We start from the raw sequence: 20,004 nt of genomic DNA on the forward strand, positions 1-20,004 counted from the left end.
TTATGGCACCACTGAGTGATTATTGGCTGCAACAGGCTTGCTCCAGTATTTTCATGTATGGGAGCCAACTACATACATGGCAGATATTTCTGTTATATAGACCTCAGTGATTTATTTCCTCGTTCTAATTGTTTTTCTTCCTCCATATGAGAGTTTTGTAGCTCCAGTGGTGTTGCAGCTGCAAGTTTTCTAAAAAGGCAGCAGCTTGTGAGACACTGGAACTCTTCAGCTGCAAATGAATGTAACGGGTGCTTACTGAAACACCAGGCAGCCCTGAATGGGGCACTGAGTGGGAATTAATACAAATTTGGCAAATGTAAATGCAAGTCTGGTCTGTTTAATGGACAAAAGCAGCAGCTAGAACTACACGAGCTGTGCCATGTGATGGAAGCATTAGACTGCGACAAATGGTATTAAACTGTGTCCAAATCTTAATACCAGATTGACCTTCATTCTCTTTGCAATAAGTGTGTGGGACTTGGAGATTTCACATAAAATACTTATGGTTGACCAAAGGATTTTTGTCATTTTTTTTTTTTTTACTGCTGTCCTTGTTAATCCAGTGTTGCACAATATCTCTTATATTGTGACCTACATGTTCCACAGGCTGCAACAAAGAAGCAAAAGTATGAAAAGATTAGTGAAAAGAAAATGTCCACTCCTGTTGAGGTTTTGTGTAAGGTAAGAGTTTCCAAGTGATGTCATACTGTGAAATGGAAATTCCTTTATTGTTTGTTTTGTTGTTTGTGGATTTTTTCTAAACTAAAGCCAAAGTATTAGATAGTCTCACATGGCATTTGCTGCTGAATAATATTCTCTGGCAGGCACTGGGTGCCTTGTGTTTGGCCACCCAGCTAGACTGTGAATATGTGTAACAGGGCAGGCATTTGCTGCCACTTCTTGGCATAGTTTGTGCCACCATCATTCAGGTCTTGCTGGCTGTGCAAGCTGTCCAGCTCTCTTAAGTCAGGCTTGTTCAGTTCTTCACCTTCTACAGTGGAAGCTTTACGTGTAGAAGTAAATAAATAACCAAGGTGGAGCTGTCTGGCTTGCCCACATACACTTGTTTCTGCCTCAGGATTGTTCATATTGTCTACTCTAACTTAGGTAGAGGCTTTAGTGGAATTGGATGCAAGTGAGCTTTTAGAGCCCTGCTGCAGAAAGATGTTTTTCCAGTATTGTCCTTTGGGTCTTCAGATTTCTCTTGCACTGTGGCAGCTACGTGCTTGTTAACAAAGGTCCTTGAGAACATGAGGTAGTTTCTGCACATCAAACAGCAGCACCAGGGATTGCACTTTCTACTTCTGCACATATCTATACCCTTAGTCTGACAGTATCTTTCAGAGCATTGAACTGTTCATAGAATCATAGAATGGTTTGGGTTGGAAGGCACCTTAAAGATCACTTTCTTCCACCCCGCTGCTGGGACAGGGACACCTTCCACTAGGCCAGGTTGTTCTAAGCCCCTTCCAAACTGGCCTTAAACACTTCCAGGGATGCTATACCCTATATTTTCTTTACATCCTATTACCTGTTTTCGGGTAGGCTTTAATATAGCATTAAATGTATAAAAATGTAAGACAGGAAATCTTTGAAAAAGGTTTTAATGATTTAAGTTTTCACACTTAGTACCATTAACTGATCTTGCCTCTAGTGTGCTCAGGTAGATTATCAAGGAAGTGACTGGAATCTCTTAAGAGGCAATTGCCTCTTATTATTTTAGAGACTTCGTTAACAAGAACAAGGTTTAATTAGGATGAACTAAGTGCTTTATAAGTAAGTATGTTGAAGGTTTTGATAGCAGAGAAGTTGTGATTGCAAAACATGCATCAGGTAACAATTCTGGGGAAGGAATGTGTACCTGGGGGTCTTGCTGATCAAATCCACTTTCTGAAATACAGAATTAAATTAATAACTAGGGGCAAGGTGGTATTAATTTACAGATTTTCAACCAGTTTGTCTCTGCTGTTATAGAAAGAAGCACATCTTTTTGCCTTCTTATAGGGTTGGTAGAAGCTTTTTGCTGCAAGCCATGGCTTGATTAACACTGTTGATTTACAGGGATTCCCTGCAGAATTTGCCATGTATCTGAACTACTGTCGTGGCCTGCGCTTTGAAGAGGCACCAGATTACATGTATCTGAGGCAATTATTCCGTATTCTTTTCAGGTCAGTCTCAAGGTGGAAAAGTACAGAAATCTGTCAGGGCTTTAATAGTTGGGAACTGCTCTGTGGGACTTGCACTGTAGAGAACAGCTCTGTATGTGTGTAGTGTAGGGAGTTCTTCTGCTCCTTTCTTTCAGAGTTTGAAAAGCTGTTTAAATGACCTGAAAAATATGTTCAGTGTTAAATATTCAATGTTAAACATAAAGGAAAAAGATTCTCTGGGTTTTGCATTGTGTGATGTAACCACTAATGGTTGAGCCCATGCTTTAAATTCTGTTACAAGTAGCTTAAAAAATTGACCCCTTGTAAAAGTTTGAAGGTTTTTTATGTTTGGAAATTGGTGGTGGGACTAGCAGTGGTGCCCAGGAGATGGATTTCAGTGGAGAGGAATAGTGCTGCTTCATTGAGCTTGTTAGAGCAACCAGAACATAAACTCACCCTTATGGAGTGAAGAGCATCTGTCAAAAGAAGAGCTGGTACTGATCTCTCAAGTCTCCCTCCAGGTGTCTGGGATCCAAAGCAGTTTCTATTCAGCAATGTACAATACTGCAGTCTCTCCCTTAAAATTACATATATTGAAAAAAGCTCAGAAACTCAGTGCAGGCAGTAGGTAAGGTGGGTTGGGAGGAAGAGCTGCTTCCCCAAGTGCAGACCTTTGTGTAACCAGTGAGGAAACACTGCTGGATGATTTTCGGTCTTAGTGCAAGAATCCCTTTAAGTTACTAATACTTAGCATTTCTATACCATTCATAATCTCTAAAGCAGCTTATAGAAAGAGTTATCCTCTAGTTCTGGTATTTCAGGGAAGGCTTGGTATTGGCAATAAGGAAGCCATGATGTGTTACAGTAAAATATTTCCCTCTTTTTTAGGACCTTGAACCACCAATATGACTACACATTCGACTGGACAATGTTAAAGCAGAAAGCAGCACAGCAGGCAGCCTCTTCCAGTGGGCAGGGGCAGCAGGCCCAAACCCCCACAGGCAAGCAAACTGACAAATCCAAGAGTAACATGAAAGGTTAGTAGCCAAGAACCAAGTGACGTTACAGGAAAAAAAAAATTACACTAATTTGGACAATGTCGGCAATTTAAGTGTTAGATCAAGGAGGTGGTTTAAAAAACATATTTGGCTGTTAAATTAAAAAACAAAACCAAAAGACGTCCTTGGAGAATTTGACTACTAACTTTATACCAAAATGTCCTTGTTATTCATATCATTTCTTCTGGGGATGTTGGGTCATTTTAACCACTGCATCTTTTGCTCCCGCATTAACCACTTTCCAAAAACAAGAAACTGACTTGGTGTTGGGAATGTGACATTTTAATTTATTTTTATTTATATATGCATATATATATATTTATATATATATAAATATATAATGCAATCCAAAATCCTAGACCTAACACTTCTTAAGGGATAATTCTCATTAACTAGGCAAGGATCTAGAGACTTTGGGTTCTGCTCTGTGGCAGCTGGTATAGTGCTGTGGGTTTGCTTCTGTTCTGTATGCATCAAACATGGGAAACAGAAAATTGTGAGTGATCTGGCTTCCTCCAGTGGGTTTACATTGAGACATTTGGTCCAGAGTTAAAAGCAGGGACCAGTGAGCTCAAAATGTCTTGCCTAAATCAAGCAGTAACCCCAAACTGCTGTGGACTGCCAAGTCACAATTTTCTGAGGTATTTGGGTGCTCTGGGTTGGGGCTTCAGGTTTCTTGATGATTTGAAATGCTTCTAGGTTATGGTTTCAAAGGGAAATGTTGTGACATGTTCAGGATGTAATTGTGTAATAACTGAAAACTGAGTTCTGAAAAGGCACATAGAATTTTTTTCCACATGATCTGGAAGCTTTTAAAATACTTTTTTTTTGTGATGTAAATCTGCTAGTGCTGGTAAGTCACTGGGATGAAACTGCCACAGCTAGTGACTGCTACAGTCTTATAATGAAACCAATTCCTCAAGCTGAGCTGTGGATAAAATTAAAGCTAACGAGATTGTACGAGTGAGACTAGAAAAGCAAGGTCCAAGTTCTATACTGAGGTATTGCTAGTGCTTGCTGCTCTTCAGTACATCTTGTCTATCATATTTATATATATAAAATTATATATTCAGCTAACATGACAGACTTGGAAGTCAAAGAAACACAGGAGTGTTTACAATAAACGTATCAAAACATTGTTTTTCGTGTATCGTGGCAGCATTCAAACCTTACCAGGTGTCTTTAGTCAAAATAGCTATCCAAAAATGTAACGCTTCATCCAGAAAAAAATGAAGTAGTAAAATACCTACTGCTCTTCCCGAGGTCAAAAAAAAAATAAAAAAAATTTCATGGGCTGCATTAAATGTCAGACTTTCAGCATAAAGAGTCCAGGTTGTTTGGCTGCAGCTGACAGATGTTCCAGCACTGAAGGCTGTAAACCAGTTCCTTCAGCTGAAACACCAGGATGTAGCAGACTGGGTGATTAAGCATCTGGGCTTAGGTTGCTTGCTGCAATACAGAAGCTCTGACTGAAGTCCAGAACACAGCCCAATTTGGGTGTGGAGAGGTTGGCTGTTAGAGCAGAAGATAATCTGAGAAAAAATGCACATTCTTCACAACAACTCGAGCTTAAAGTGAAGGGCTTGCAGGAGGTGATAATCTGTAAGCGGAAGCTGCCCTGAAAATGAAGTTGGGCCCTCGTGAAATACTGTTTCGCTCGCGTATTCTGAGGTTTCATGTGCTGCTCTCCTGGCTCAGGCTGTCTCTGACCAAGTGCTGTGTGTAAGTGCAAGGTCATTAAAATGATTATCTGCCTCCGCCTTGTAGTGGTGCTTTGGTGCCAGAGTGCGAAGCTGAGCTGACAGACAGGAGGAACAGGGAAGCTGCCTTGCATTGGAGCCTTAGAGACCTTTTCTGTTTCCTCATGGACATTCCTTATCCCACTGTCCTTTGGGAACGAGACCCATTGCTGTAGCTACAGCGAAGTTCCTGGGTTTTTAGCAGAATTTCATTGGCTCTTGCATGGAGTAGCAGCCTTTTAAGGGTGTTTCTCCTTTTTTTCCTCCCCATCCTAAAGAAAGGCTTGTGACCTTCGAATCAATCAAACTGTAATGTCAGCAAAGCATTAAAGTTTTGCTTGGCAAACATCTGAAGGCTTCAGATGCTTAATCTCTTCATCAAAGATTCCAGATTTCTAAAATCCTACGTGCCATTTTGTGTGGAATGTTGTCTATTAAAGAAGACTGTTTTGAACCCAAAAGAAGCTAAGTTTACAGAGGAATCTGCATGGCTTTTGTGTTGCTATCACATTGGAGATTAATGAAATACCTGGTTATTTTCCAGAGTTCAGTTAAATTCTGTTTTAGTTGTTGCTGTAGCAAAGCCTGCGTGGAAATGGCTTAAAGGGCTTCATGGTGTCAGATTCTACCCCTCTAATAACCAAATCCAGTTCAACAAGAGTCCTAGAAATAGCAATTTACAGATGCATTTCTTTATAAAGTGCAAGTACTATTCAAGATGTGCATCTGGGAATGGTGAGCAGACAATCTCCAGATGTTTACTCATTTGCAGGTACTCCTGGCTTCCTTAACTAGATCCATGTTAAATAATTTGAGTCCTGTAGGTTATTCAGGATGAATATTCTGTCTGGTTCCAGAGTAACCTGTTCTGTCCATGGCATTTTTCTCTTCTATTTTTTTCCCTGTCCCTCTCTGGAACTCTGTGCCATGTCTTCTGTATAAGAGCAAGATCAGCTGGTTTTGAACTTGGGAGAGGTGAACTGTTTGAATAGGCTCAGCTTCTTTGCTGACTCAAAGAAGTTTGGCCCTTGCTCTCTTGACAGCGTTGTTCAGGTGTGATTTGTAGCAGTGCTCACAGTCAGCTTTCTTCAATCATAAAACTGACTCAGGCAGTCAATCTGCAGGATAAAGTCTCCCAGTTCCATTGTCAGAGGTGTTTTTATTTCTTGTCAGTGGAGAGTTCTATGAGCCCGTCATTAACATTCGCTGGATGCCCGTGGTCGTGGCAGGATTTTTCACTGCACTGCTTGTCTAGAGAAACAGAATAGACAGAGCTTGAGAGCTTCAAGTTGAGGAGCTTGTTAGGGTATGACAGGACAGTTGCTTTTCCCCATCGATCAGATCTGCAGCTCTGATGGTAATAAGGCAATTTGAGTATCCCTCACGTAGCACAGAGGTTATCAAAGTTTTGGGTAACAGCCCAGAGAGGGACAAGGAGTGATGAATGTGCAGGTTTGAGCTGGCCTTGTGTGTAGTGAAGATCTGTTAAAGAGATGCCAACACTCTTCAGCACGCTCTTCATACCAGCAGTGATGCATGTGCTCCATGAGTGTCTCTATTTCATATGACAGCTGTGGTTGGGCTGTGTCTTAACAGGACTTGGAAGGGATGTTGTGAGTTGATTCCAGTTCCCTGTTACCTTCTCTAGCTGTAGATGGATGTTCTCTTGCCTGTAATACCTTGGATTTGAGGTATTCTAACAAATAGCAGCATATAGTTTGTTAGCACATCCTTTGTCCTTTGGGTTCAGGGTCCCATTTTTCATTTGAAACGTGCAGGTTTCTAAAGCAGTGAGTTGATCTGTTTCTTGCCACACTCCTCCTTTGTTGACTTAGTTTTGGCTGCTTGGATGGAGAAAGTGGTTCAAATGATGAATCAGTGTTCACTGCTGAGCACTCTAAATGGAAAAACAGCGTAACTCTTGGTTGTATTCATTGAGTAAGGGTTAGGGAACTAAGGAATCTCTGGGGTTTCTGTGTGAATTTGCAGTCAAATGGGAATGGCTGTCTTAATTCTGGTGCAGGATTTTTTTTTTTTCTATGACTACTGCTGGATCAAGAGAATTGTCCTTCAGTGCATTAAGATTCAAACAAAGCTGTTGAACCTCTTCTAAATGACCTGTAGCCTGTTCTGGAAGAGTTAAAGCTGTTTTCTGAGTGCTGTCCAGATACATTTGGGATAGAATGTCAGGCTATTAAGACTTGTTTGCACTTGCTTCTCTCTGGATGACAGCACAAGCTATAGCTGAGGTCAGCTTTGTCTGTATTTCACTGTGAAGAGATTTCTGTTGCAAAAACTCAAGAGCTGTTGCTCAGCTGAATTCATCCGTGGACAGACCATCCTTTTTGGAGGGCATCCAGAACGGAAACTCGCTTGGCAAAGTGATCTTCAGTTGAGACTCCTGTTACCTCTGTAAAGCACAGTGCTGCCACCTGAGTCACCAGGAATGAGCACGAAGGGAAGACTGGCTTAGCTTGCAGTAACTGGTTCTTGGAGATCTGTGTGTATTCCTTCATTCTCCGTATCCCACAGTGTCTCGAATTTGTCATTTGGAGTGCTGAACATTAAGAGAATTGTTCTTGATGCCCCACCTACCCTGTCATGTGAGTTTTCACATGTCCTTCCAAGGACAGAGGTGTGCTGGGTCCCTGGTCACTGTCACAGGTTCTGGCTTCTGTTTCATCTACCCAGAGAATGGTGCATGTGGGCATGTGGTGACACCAGTTACTGTAAGGTAAGTCATCCCCATGCCTCTCCCTTCTGTCCGTGTGACAGTGCCGTGCTGTGTCTCCGAAGAGCACACTGCAGTCAGATGACAGTTTGACATTCAGGGATATAAACATGAGACACTGCAGACAAGTAGAAAACAATCCTATGAAATTACATCCTGTTTCCTAGTGGCAATAACACGTCTTGTTTTCAAACTGTTGGTCTGAATTCCCGCTTGAGGAATGTGGCATCCAGCTGGTGCATAAGCCTGTTTTCCAGTGCCAGCAGTAGGTGTGAGCGAGAGGTGCTTGTTTGAACTAAAGGGTGTTGGTTAAACATCATTACCTTCGGAAATGGACGCCAGGAACTCTGCAATTCCAAGATGGAGCAGCATTTTCCCCTTTGAATGACCATAACTGATGTTTAGTTCTCCTGCTGTGAAGGCTGTTTCTCGTTTTCATCCCGTATCAGTAAGTTGCCCTTGTCTTTATCTTGCAGGTTTCTGAGCATGGCGAGGATGGGACAAAGCAGAGCAGATTGGAGCAGGACTTGTCACTCCCCAAATCCTAGAAATTTTAGTTCATACGTACACTTGCCAGTGGCTGTGGGCAACCATTTACTTGGTGTAAAGAACTTAATATCAGTATAAACTGGCTCTGGGCAGTGTCAGTGATGCTGCACTTTGAGTTGTAGCAGCTGTAATTGTGAATATTACTGAGATAGTGAAACATGGTGTCCAGTTTTCTATTGCATTTTTTTCAAGTGGAAAAGTTAACTAATGGTTGACACACAAGTGGAGAAAATTGTGCATATGCCAATTTTTGTTACCTTTTTACTTTGAACTACACTGCTTATGAGATCTCATTGTTTTGGAAGAATGGCATGAACAGTCTTCGGCAACAGTTGTGATAATTGTAAATGCTCACAATTGTGCACTCTTTTCTGGTTATTCCTCCCTGGGTTTTGAAAGTTGTACACTTAAAACATTCTTAAAGTTGTTGGCTTCTATGTGCAACATACCAAGCCAGCTGACATGGTAGTAACCAAAGATTCCAGTTTTTAAGCATATGAAAGACTCTGCCTGCTTACCTGTGCTAGAAATAACAGCATCTAAAGTGAAGACTTAAGAGAAACTTAGCGACTACTAGATAATCTTTAGGACTCTGCATTAACTCTATAATGTTCTTGGTAAAAGGAAAAACAGCATATTTGTCACGAAATTTAGTTAACATCTTACAACTGAACCTGTATGTAAGTTGCTTAGATAAATGTAATCACTGTAAACATCTATATGATCTGGGATTTTGTTTTTATTTTGAAGCGGGAGCTTTTTTGTTTACAAGTTCATTAAAAACTAAAAAACTGTTTCTGTAAGGAAATGAAATTTTTTTAATTTGCCTTGTTAATTCAGTTTAAGAAATTTACATTACCCTGTTTTTAAACCAAGTTTTGAGGCCATTTGTTAAGCAAAAGAAGTCATATTTCTTTCTAAATCATTTTAGATTTAGTGTTGTAACTCTTCCTCATTTTGTTTTTAAATAAATTTTGTATTTTTTCCTTGAGGGGGAAGGGGCAGTCTTGCATTTTTATAACTTGTTGTTTGAGACCAGCCCTCTATTCTAAGATTGGATTTTTTTTAAAATGAAGTGGCATCTTTTGCAGACCCGGGATTGGCAGCCTCCGAGCATCGCCGTGTCGTGCATCGGCTGGACTGACTTGTGATTGCTAGTTTTGAGAAAAATTTGAATGGTTTGAAAATTTGGATGGTTTTAAACCAAGGCATTTTCTTTCAAGTTCTTGTGAAGTGGATATGACCAGATTTACTCTTGTTCTTGGGGGCAGCCTCGCACCATGCAGAGTTCACATTGGTTACTGCCCCAGGCTGTCTTCCTTCTCACTCCTATTCTAGCCCAGCTGAAAGAAAGAAATACTTTTATTGCTGGTAATTCTTTAACAGTGTAATTTATTCCTTTATAGCATGTCAGAATAAATTAAAAAAAATGTCTGAAAATGATGCTGCCAGACGCCTATTGTGTAAATGTTGTTTGTATATTTTGCTTTTTAGACAGTTTTCACGCATGTAGCAGAGTTCCTGCTCACAGTTCATATTTTTAGTGTTTGATAAGGTCTTTCTTTCATTTTTGAAACCATTTCTTCAGGATCTTAACACACCATGCACTCTCAGCCATCCCGGAGTGATGATCTGGATCAAGGTTCCCTGTGGTCACTGTGTGCTTCCTTTAGGAGAAGGAGGTGCCCTGAGATGTGAAACTTTAGGTGGAGAACATTATGTGCTAATAAATGTTTGTATAGATAATCTGAGAGTAGAGGGAGGCAGAGAGTCTACTGGGCTTCAGAGATATCTCTGCACACTTGGAAACTTCGGAGGCACAGTGGGCTCTGTGTTACCTGGAAGGTGGAAGAAGAAATGTAGCTTGTTCCCCTGGCTAGGATGATTTTCTAGGCTGAGTACAACCCCATCCAAATAAGGATGGTTTTCAAGCAATGCCTCCTATAACAACTGGTATGTTTCTAAGAACTGGTATCTGGAGTACTCTGTGATGTCCTTATCCGTGATTGCTGCTGTCTAGGCAACATGTCTGACAACACGCCTTGGCAGGAGGGGAAGAAGCTTCAATGAAATGCCTTCTTGGCAGCAGAGTGGCTGCTTGGAATTGTTTTGGCATTGCTTTTCTTGCTTTGACATGAGATACTTAAAAGTTGGAGAAAATCGTTTGGTTTCAGGAGAATAAATAATTTTCTCTGTCCGCTAAATTTGCTCACGACTCCGAGGAGGGTTTTAGAAACAAAACTCCCCTTGATGAGCTCTGTAAGCAAGATTATTCAGTCCACTTGGGGTGTCAAAATGCCTTGGTTTGTAGTTCTTGGCGCTGCAAGTCCTGTGGGAGGAGTGTGAAGTCCAGTCTGCCTTTCAGATGTTAGGAGAGTTTCCTTCTGCACAGAAGTGTGGGCTTAGTGTCAGCTGTTGTGTTTTGCAGCAACAGGCTGTGCCAGACATTGTGAGTGGTGAATGAGATGCCCACCTTCCTGAACGAGACGATGTGGTACCAAACACCCATTTGCTGTGTGTTCTCTGGTTTGTCACAAAGACGTCAACCTGAAAGCATTAAAAACTATGTGGATCTTGACTCCTGGTCGCAGCTCTGCAAAGGTTTGGTGTTAGGAGGTTTACCTGCAAAGTGGAAAACTTCTGCAAGCAGTCACAGGCCCTTTACAAGGAATTATCGTTGGAACAGAGGCTGTAAAGCAAAGAACTGCGTCCTCGTGCTCCCTGGAAAGTGCCAGAATTTGGGTAATGACATTAGGCTGTGACAACAGGTTCTGAGTCATCTCACTAAGCTGCATACAGGGTTTCAAAGCAATTTATTAACCTCCTTATACCAACTCTGAGAGGCTTCCTAAGGCCACTTTTTAAAGGATTGCTTAATTGGGAGCACGGAGTGCCCATGTGCAGCGTTTCATTATTTTTAACCTATTTAAGCCATTCCTTGTTAGAAGCAATTGAGAGCCTTGTTTTCTTCTCCTATAAAGGCCCTGAAAAGAACAGGTTGCTCTGGGTCTCAGTTATTAGTAATGGCACTCTCTGCCTTGCCTGCTGTTCTGTGTGCTGTTGGTAACAAGTGACAAACTCATGCCCTGGCTGTTGAAAACACTAGATATGTTTTTGGTAGGTCTCAAGTCTGTCCAGCGTGTGCCACCCTAAGTTTTGGTGGTGGTGGTGGTGGGTGTTTGGTGTGGGGGGGTGTTTGGCTAATTTCTATGGAATTCTGTCTGTCTGGGTGTTATTTGTCAAGCTTAACTGTTGCCTTGCTCTGCTCTTGCAGTGTTGTGCCTCTCCTGTCTGTTGGCTTTTTCATGTGTGTTACTTGTTGGGAACTTGGTGCTTTGTGCTGTGATTTTTCCTGCAATGGACTGTTGGCAGAGGTGGAGTTGCTTCAGTTGTAGGAGCAGGAGCTTGGGCTGGTTGCTTCCCTGCAGTCCTTTCCATCTGGATTTTTTCTGTGATCCCGAGTTGGCTTTTTGCATAAGGCTTTAATTTCTCTTGACAGAGTTCTCCAATTTAGAAGATTTGTTGCTTAGCCAGCTCTGTCAGCCCCATCTGCTCCTGACTTAATTGCAGTGAAATCATCATGATTTCATATCAGCTTGATGTCATAATACACGTTTGTGAGCAGGGCAGGCTCCAGACAAAAAGGAAAAGTGGGCTGGGAGGAAGGGCTGTCTGCTCCGAGCACTAATGCCTCTGGAAAGATGCGGCGAGGGATGACACAGAGGAAGTGCCCACCCTCCTAATAGAGCCTGAGTGGAAGGACTGTGTCCGTGGTGTGTTCTAATGTGGAAATGGCTCTTAATGTAATCCTCGTTAGCCAGGGCTAAGCAGGAAGGGGGGAGGGCGGTACCGGGTCTGTCTGTGAAGAATTGAGATTGAAGGTTGTGCTGGGACGCAGGTCCTTCGTCCTTCCCAGCTGCGTTAATGAAGCCTTTCAGAACAGACCCAGGGCTGTGTCCCTGTTTTTAAATGAACCACAGTGGGCTCAGCTGCTTTGCAAAGCTTAGTACCAAAGGTGTAAAATTGACTAAATTAAGATGTTAACTTGACTTTTTGGATTATGCGATGTGACTGTTGCTAGTGCTGAATTTTGGTAGCTAGAAAGGGGGAGAAGCCAGGGAGTATTCCTGCGCTGGACTCGAGGGATTGGGTTTCTGAGCATTTCTGTCCATAAATAACTGTGAAGGTGTGATGTAGCTCCTTTCTCAGAGAACAGCTTGGCATTTTGATACCAAGGACTGCTGCTGAGTGTACCTGAGCACAGTCAGTCCTCACTGTTGTGTCTTCCCTACCCAGGAGCCTTTTGTTCCTGTTGATAACATGGGTTGTTTTTTGTAAACACAGCTGATTAACTTATTTAACTTATTTCTTTCCCCCTCTGAGTTTAGGAGTCCACTGGTGGGCATGGCTGGCAGAAAAGCTGTTTCCGAGGTGCAGGTCAAGCTATAGAACTCAGTGGTCATCTTCCAACAGCTGCAGGACTCTTAGCTCCTTGTGCTGCTCCCTGGTCACCCTTGAAATAAAGAGTGAGCCTCGAGCTATTTTGCAGGTGGCAGACTTTCTGAACTTTGTTTTGAATAAAAGCAATTTGAGAAGGTTGGAAGACCTTGAAGAAATGTACATGCTGTCATACAGGGTAGACTGGCTTTTGAGCTTTCCTTGTTGCAGTCAAAGCCCCTGTTGTGCATGATAAATCCAGACCTTCCCCTTTACAGCCCTGTGAATGGCCCAGGGCAAGTGCCTGGCTCAGCATAACCTGGTCCCTGGCAAAGGTGGGGCAGTGGTACTTGCATGACTCAGCTGTGCTTTGTGGGAGGTCATGATCCACCAGATGAGCAAATCCTCCCTTTCCCTTCCTTGCACCTCAGCTGTGTCCTTCGTATGTAGCTGTGGCACACACCAATGCCAAAGCAGTGTGGTGGGACTTTTCCATCATGTGTTTAACTGGGACTCCCCAGGGCTTAAGACTGGGCTCCTGGGCAGAGCTTACCTTGATGTGTCTGGCTCCCCTGAGCTGCTGCACTTCCTTCTCACAGTTTTATGTACCGACTGGTAGCTGCTTCTCACCACCATGGGGGAATTAAAGATCTCTGAGCCCATTTCTGCAAGGATTCTTCACAAATCCCACTGTCTCCAAGTGCACACAGTGGGCTGACCCCAGGAACAGCCTGGGGATTGCAGCTGGCTCTGGTGTTCAGCAGCTGGACCAGGCTATGTGGCCTCTGCTGATGGCATCTGCCAGATCCTCATCTGGTGGAGCTGCAGGCAGGGCTTTGCCCTGGTCGGGCAGAGGGAAGCGGGAACAGTTTTCCTGCCTTGCCAAGTAGAGTCAGAGAGTGGGGGAGGAGAGCAGAGAGGTAAGGCTAGAAACTGGTGCAAGTCCTCTGAGCTGAGAAAAATCACTTAGGCAGCAAATAGATTTGTTCTTGTGCACTGATGGCTTCCCCCCGGCACAGCCCTGACTTGTGCTGAGCTCTGGGATCCTCCTCCTCCTCCTCGCTGGCTGGTGTTGGGCCAGGGCTGTTTGCAGCAGATGCTGCTGGGTCACCTGAGGGGACAAAGGCTGTGAACAGCACCGGGAGTGTGGGCACAGTGGAGTGTGTGTGTTAATGTTCCTTTTGGGGCTGGCACTCCCATTGTGCCAGTCAAACCTCAGGTAGCTCCTGCTGCACAGCACTGTTGGAAGAGCAGGGTATGGCCAGAAATCCCTGCTGACTCACGCCCTGGAAGTGCCGACCTGCCTTCCCAGGACCCCCTTCTTTGGGGAGGAAAGGTAAGGAATCCAGCTGTGGCCATTCTTCCCTTAGGCTGCCCAGGAAGTTTTCACTCATGGCTTTTACCAGATGGGCCCGTGCTGTGCTGTTTGTGCCTGGGGAGCCGAGCAGGTCGATAACCCCTGTCTGTGCCGCACCCCTGGCGTGGGAAGGTGCTGCTGTGCCGGGGCTGGGCTGACGCGGTCGGAGCGCGTTCCCGCCTGGTTTGCCTGGAGCTGTTAACAAATCCCATAAACTGATTATGGCCCTAAGTCCCTGATGCTCAGTGACTTTTCTCCCTCTCACTGTCAGCTTTTAACATTGTGCCTCCTGACCCTCCCGGTGCTGCTGGCGGGGGGTCCCGGCCGTGGGCAGCAAGGTGGGTGTGAGCTGGGCATGGGGCTGGATCGCATGCCAGCAACCAGCAGGCTCTGCCAGCGAGTTCCCAGGAGATGAAATGCAGGCTTGGGAACTTGATGCTGATTGGAAGTGGCTTGTTTTTGCTTCCCAACATGCAAACAGCTCTGGTCTGATCTGACTGCACTCAGCCTTTCCTAGTGAAAGGTTCTCAGGGTTTGTCAGCCTGCTGTTCCCACTCCTGTTCTGTGTCTCCCAAAATCCCAGCTCTTGTGCTGACAGGATGCTGTTGGTGGCCGTGGAGAGGTGCAATCATGGCCCTGGACGGACTGGCTCAGTTGTGGCCAGGCAGCTCTTTCCTGGGCTGGCTTTTCCGAGGAGGGAGTTCATCATGTGTGACAGGGAACACCTGGGCGTCAATGGGACGCGCAGCACAGGGTGTGTTTAAATGTATTTATGGCCCTTCTTGGGTGGGGAGGAGGGGGAGGAAGCAGTTGATCCAGCACAACCTCTATCCCAGTGCCAAGATTGTGCAGGCATCTGCCTCTTCTTTCCTGGAGCATTCTGGTTTGTGTCCCTCTTTGGGAAGCCCCTGTCCACTGGTGAGGGAAAGCCTGGTACCCCCCTCCTGCTCTCCTCCCACCGCCTCCCCTGCCTTGCTGTTCCTGAGGGTTCAGCAGCCGGGCAGGCCATGAAAGCGGAGCCCGTGCTGCTTTCCTCTGCTCGGTTGCTGAGTGACTGGTAAACACAGCAGAGGCAGTGCTGGGGGGGCTGGGTGCCCTTCACCCCCTGCCTGGAATCAGGCACAGCTGTGCCAGGGGAGCCTGGCAGCTGGGGTGGCACTGAGGGACCCTCCTTGAAAGGCAGATGGCCCACTGGCCTGGCACAGTGAGTCCCAGTCAGGCGAGAACAGCCTCGGCCTGCCTTTCCCCAGCCCAGTGTGTGGATCATGCTGGTGACCCTCTGCAGGAGTCCTTGCCCAGCCCAGGGGGCTGTGGCTGTGGAAGGTGGCTTGTTTCTGATCCCAGCCTTTGTTTTGGCTGCCCAAAGGAGCTCTGCTGCTGGAGCAGGTCTGTGCTGAGGCTCCCTGAGGATGGCCAGAGGGTCCCAGAGCTGCAGCATCCCCGTGGTGGCTGTCAAACACCCAGTTCCAGCAGCTTCCCTGTAACCTCTAGGAAGAGGTTTAAATACAAGATACTGGAGCAAGCAGGACACAAACAAGCCTGTTGCCCATTCAGCTCTTGCCAGGCCACTTCCTAGGCTTGCATGGGGAGTCATGGTGAACCTGTGTGGATCTGGTGTGTGTGGGGCTGCAGTGGGACCATCACTCCCAGTGCTGGCAGGCCGTGCTGCTGGCAGGTAATGGGAGAGGGAAGCTGTGCTTGGAGCAATCCTGCTGCTCTAAATAGCTTGCCAGCTGCTGATGTTTGTTAACATGGCTGAGCTGAGTTCCTGCGGGAATGTGAGGTACTCCCGGATCAGTGTTGCAAGGGGAGCTTTGTGGGATGGGAAGGAATCCCAAATGCCAGGATACACTTTCCAGGAAAGAAGTGTTTATGCCCAAATCCCATTTCTGGAAGGGCAGGGCAGCCTCCTCTATGGATCTATGGCTGCTTTTATTTTTGCTGTGGTAATTGAGAGCTGGGGATGAAATCCTGACCTCAGCCATTCTGCCAACATCCTGGGAGCTAAAGGCTGACCCAGCTCCCTGTCTGTTCCCACAGCTCTCCAGCTGCCCTGGAGCTGACTGCTGGCAACTTGAAGGTGTTGCCCTGGTCTGGACACCTGCATGTCTGCTCTGGAGGGGATTCAAAAGTGTTGGTCCAGCCCAGAGCTTGGTCCCAGCTGCATCTTACTCCCTTCTGCCCTGGATGAGTCCTCACCCTGAAGCAGGGGACCAGCAGGGAGCACCCCGGCTGTGTGTGGGCAACTGCTGTGGAGATGGCACTGGACCTGGTGTGGCAGCTCTATCTGCTCCCAGCCTGCCTGCCAGCATGCTCAGGAGAGTGGGAAAGCTGGGGATATCCCTGGCAGGACTTATCCTGCTGTCCTTGGACCTACAGCTCTGTGCCAGCAGCCTCTGGGAAAAGGTCTGGTTCTGCTAAAAACCCCATGGATGATCTTAGGTGAACACAAAGCAGCTGAAGCCTTGATGTCATCCTTGTGCCTGGCTGCCAGGGCTGTGACAGCCCATGGAGCTGCACCCCTAGAGTTACAGTTGCTGGGGAACCTGCCATATCTTTTTTTGCCCCCAAGAAAAAGGTTTTCAGCAGCACTTTGAGTGCAGAGGTGGATCTGGAAGGGCAGCTGTGCCAGGCTACAGCTGCTGAAGTGACTTAACAGCTCCACTGCAAGAGCCCCTGAAGGAGGTGGGTGGCAGCATGGGCAGAACATGGCAGGACCAGGTCAGGGCTTGCATCCTCTCGGGGTCAGCTGTGTGCCTGCCTGACTAACCTGTGGCTGCTGTTTGGGGCGTAGGCAAGTGCCTGTGGTTCTGTGCATGTCGGTTCTAAATGAAGTATTGGAAGTATTTTACATCTGCTCAATAACACAGCTCAGCCTGGCTGCCCTCTCAAACCCACCTCCCCACTGTTCAGCTCCAGAAAAAAGAAACTTTTCTTTCAGAGGGGGAGAGAATAAGCTGCTCCTTCCTCCAGCTCCCATCAGGAGGAGCGTGATAAATCAGTGGTGTCTCGTCTGGCTTTGCCTGATAGCTGGAGTATGGAGGTGTTGCTGATGGAAAGCTGAGTGCAGCTCAGCTCAGTGTGGGAAGTGCTTTGGCTTAAAACGTGTGAGCTGCCACCCCGTCTCCTTCCTGCAGAGAGGCCTCCAGGTGCAGTGTCAGCTCCTGCTGGGGTTGGTCTGGGACAGCTGGCTTTCCCAGGCTCTAGAGCAGGAGAGGAGGCTGCCAGCTCCGGGAGGCAGTGCTCTCTGGGAGGAGAGATATGCCTCTGACTTGCACGTCCTGTCAGATAAGCACCAACGCCTTCTTTTCAAAGCTGCCATGGAGCTGAACCACTGCTCCTGCTGTCAGCAGGATTTCATAAGGCAAACGTGTCTTTGGCTCTTCACCCCCTGGGAAAGGTCCCCTCCTGCACTGCTCCCACCTTCCAGCTCAGAGGATCATCGTGGCCCTGGCAGGAGAGGGGCTGGGAGCTCCCTGACCATTGCTGCCCCTTCCCTTGTGCCCACCCTGCACCTCTCTCCTGGTCCCTTCACCTGCTTTTGGGGCCCTGAGGCTGATTGAGCCCTGGCTGGTGGCAGGGAACGTCCCCTGGCTCATGGGCTCAGGAAACAATGTGCAATGTGAGGTTCTTTCCAGACTGGGCTTCTCTTCCCCAGCAATAAAAACTTTCAGGGCAGTTCTTAAAAAGCTCTGAACTCTGGAGCTGCTGGGCTCAGCCTGGTTTGTGCATTGCTACCCCCAAGCAGCCAGTTCCAGCTCCTTCATCCCACTTAGCCCAGATTTTTTTCTATATAGGTCACTCATTAATTGAGGGCAAGTACAAAGTTGCTCTGTTACTCCTAGTTCTCCAAAGCTGGACAGACCCACTTTGGGAGCTGCCAGACCTGGGGCAAAGCTGAGTGGTGAAATCCCCGTTGGCTGCTGCAGCTCTGGCTGGATTCAGCAGCTGCAGGACTTTGGTCGCTGGTGTGCAAAGCTGGGCAGGGCAGGTTGGGGCTGACTCTCTCTCAAAGGCCCTGTGAAAGCCCAACCCTGGCTTGTTTGCAGGAAGAGGACAGTAAAAGTCTGGGTTGTGGCTGTTGGGAGGGAGGGAGCAGTCCCGGTCTGGCAGGATGGGGTTGTATCCTCCATGGTGGAGGGGAAGCAAATGCTGTGTGTGTTCCTGCCCCTGAGAACTGCTCAGCTCAGGGCTGCTTGTGCCTGACCAGTGCTGGGGGAGGTGGCAGCGGGGGTGCAGACCCCAGCAAAGACTCAGTGCTGGCAACAGGGAACATTGTGAACTTTGCCATCCCCACCCTCAGAACGTGCCATCACTGGGCTGTGCAGACCCCAGGAGTGCCCCAGCTGTAAGGGGATCCCATAGGGCCCATCCCAGCAGCTCCTGCCCTGCACAGGCTCTGACTCCCAGCTCTTTATCTGTGTGTGTTTAGCTTTCCTTCCTTGTTTCCATGCAAACAAGTGTGGATCGAGGGAGCCAGCTGCAGCCTCTCCTTCCCTGCTCCATGGACCAAAGTCCAGCTGGGAGCACAGTCACAGCCATCTTGTATCTATGGGACGTTTTGCTGCCCAGGGAGAGGTCTGCTGGAGCAGGACAAGCCATGGACAGGGTCCCACCACCTTGGGAATGTCATTACTCTGCTCTGGATGGTCTGGGGTGGCAGAAAACCAGCCCCAAGCTGCACAGGAGCTGATCCCCAGACCTGGGGTACGGGTTAACAAAGTTTGGGGACCCAGTGCAAGCACTTGGGCTGCTTCCCCAGGGGAGGAGGAGGGATAAAGCCGGAGCCAGGCCCGTGGTGCTGAGGTGGGGGTGTGCCTTGAATCCATATTGGTTCGTGACAACCCCTGGGCGATGGCGACGAGGGGAGCAGAGCCGACAGCTGCTCTCTGGGGCTGAGCCTGTGCAGAGCCTGTGCAGAGTTGTGTGCGGTCTCTGCTCTCAGGGCAGGGCCAGCCAGAGGAGGATCAAAGGCAGTCCTGGTTCCAGGCCCCAAGGGGATGCGGGGAGGAGGGAAACACGTGGGAAACTGCCCTGCTGGTGATGGGCTGGCGCTGCCTCATCCCTCGCTGGGTGCGTTCAGCTTTCCTGGGCTGCCAGGAGGGAGTGGGGCCAGGCGAGCCGGCCCGCCGGGGTGCTGGGCCAGGCCCAGTAGGTTTGGAGCTGCTCACCACGCAGGGAGAGCCAAGAGCTGCTGATGGAGGGGCTTTTGGTGTGGGATGAGCGTGCAGGGCTGTGCCTCCCTCCCCGGGGATGGGCTGGCTACCACGGGGCCGTGCTGTGGGGGGCTCCCACCGAGACCCTTTGTGCTGCCCCAGCTGGCAGGGCAAGTGCTGGCAGTGCCCTGCCCATGCCTTGCTCAGCCAGGACAAGGCTGCCGAGTTCCTGCCCCGGCGGGTTTGGCACCGCAGGGTTGGGGCGCGCCGGGCAGGCCTGGCAAGTGCTGGCTGGGACACGACCTTCCCAGGAGCTGACTCAGCAGAGTGGGTGGCTGCGAGCCCAGGCTGGGAGCTCCTGGGTGCTGGGAAGGATGAGCCCCGTGGCAGGCACAGCCACCCACATCCCCGGCCCTGTGCAGGGGCTGGCAGCCGCTGCCACAGTTCCCCCCCTCTCCATGACTGCAGGGCTCCTGGGGGGAGCCGTGTCTGTCCCCTCCCTCTCCCCATCCAGCTTCCCACGCACTTGCTAATCCCACACCACTGCGGCAGCCAGAGCGGCTCAGCTCTGCAGGGCTGGGTTTGTGGGGCAGCTCCTGTCCTGGGGGCCCTGGGGTGTTGGAAGCTCCCCCAGGATCTGAACAACACAGTCCTGCTAGGATGGAGCAGCCCAAGCCCAGATCCCCATGTTTCCAGCATAGCTCAGGGAGCTGGGGGACTGGTCTCTGGAGCCAGTGATAGGTGTGGGGCAGGGCGATGCACTGCAGAGGGCCCCTGGAAGGGCCGTGGGTAGCAGGCAGCAGCAGGGATGCACAGGAAGGCCCTGGGGA

General features: G+C 47.9%; 2 protein-coding genes across 6 annotated transcripts in view; both read left to right on the plus strand.

Moving 5' to 3' along the window:
- CSNK1A1 (casein kinase 1 alpha 1) overlaps positions 1–9,667 on the plus strand; it is a 33,484-nt gene extending 23,817 nt beyond the window's left edge. For 2 of the 5 annotated variants that reach the window (XM_027643234.1, XM_027643237.1), the window contains 4 exons: positions 607–681; positions 2,062–2,168; positions 3,036–3,184; positions 8,152–9,667. In XM_027643234.1, the coding sequence (XP_027499035.1) occupies positions 607–681; positions 2,062–2,168; positions 3,036–3,184; positions 8,152–8,159 (339 nt within the window). In that variant the 3' untranslated portion in view covers positions 8,160–9,667. Of the gene's footprint in view, positions 1–606; positions 682–2,061; positions 2,169–3,035; positions 3,190–8,151 lie in introns of those variants that run through there. The other 3 variants (XM_027643236.1, XM_027643238.1, XM_027643235.1) reach the window with 2 other exon arrangements.
- The window catches only part of IL17B (interleukin 17B), a 39,712-nt gene continuing 22,900 nt past the window's right edge, over positions 3,193–20,004 (plus strand). The window contains exon 1 of the mRNA XM_027643240.1: positions 3,193–8,123. Coding sequence (XP_027499041.1) covers positions 8,073–8,123 — 51 coding nt within the window. The 5' untranslated portion in view covers positions 3,193–8,072. The remainder of the gene's footprint in view (positions 8,124–20,004) is intronic.

The sequence above is a fragment of the Corapipo altera genome, unplaced genomic scaffold (assembly GCF_003945725.1).
Source record: "Corapipo altera isolate COAL_440 unplaced genomic scaffold, ASM394572v1 75, whole genome shotgun sequence".
NCBI classification, from domain to species: domain Eukaryota; kingdom Metazoa; phylum Chordata; class Aves; order Passeriformes; family Pipridae; genus Corapipo; species Corapipo altera.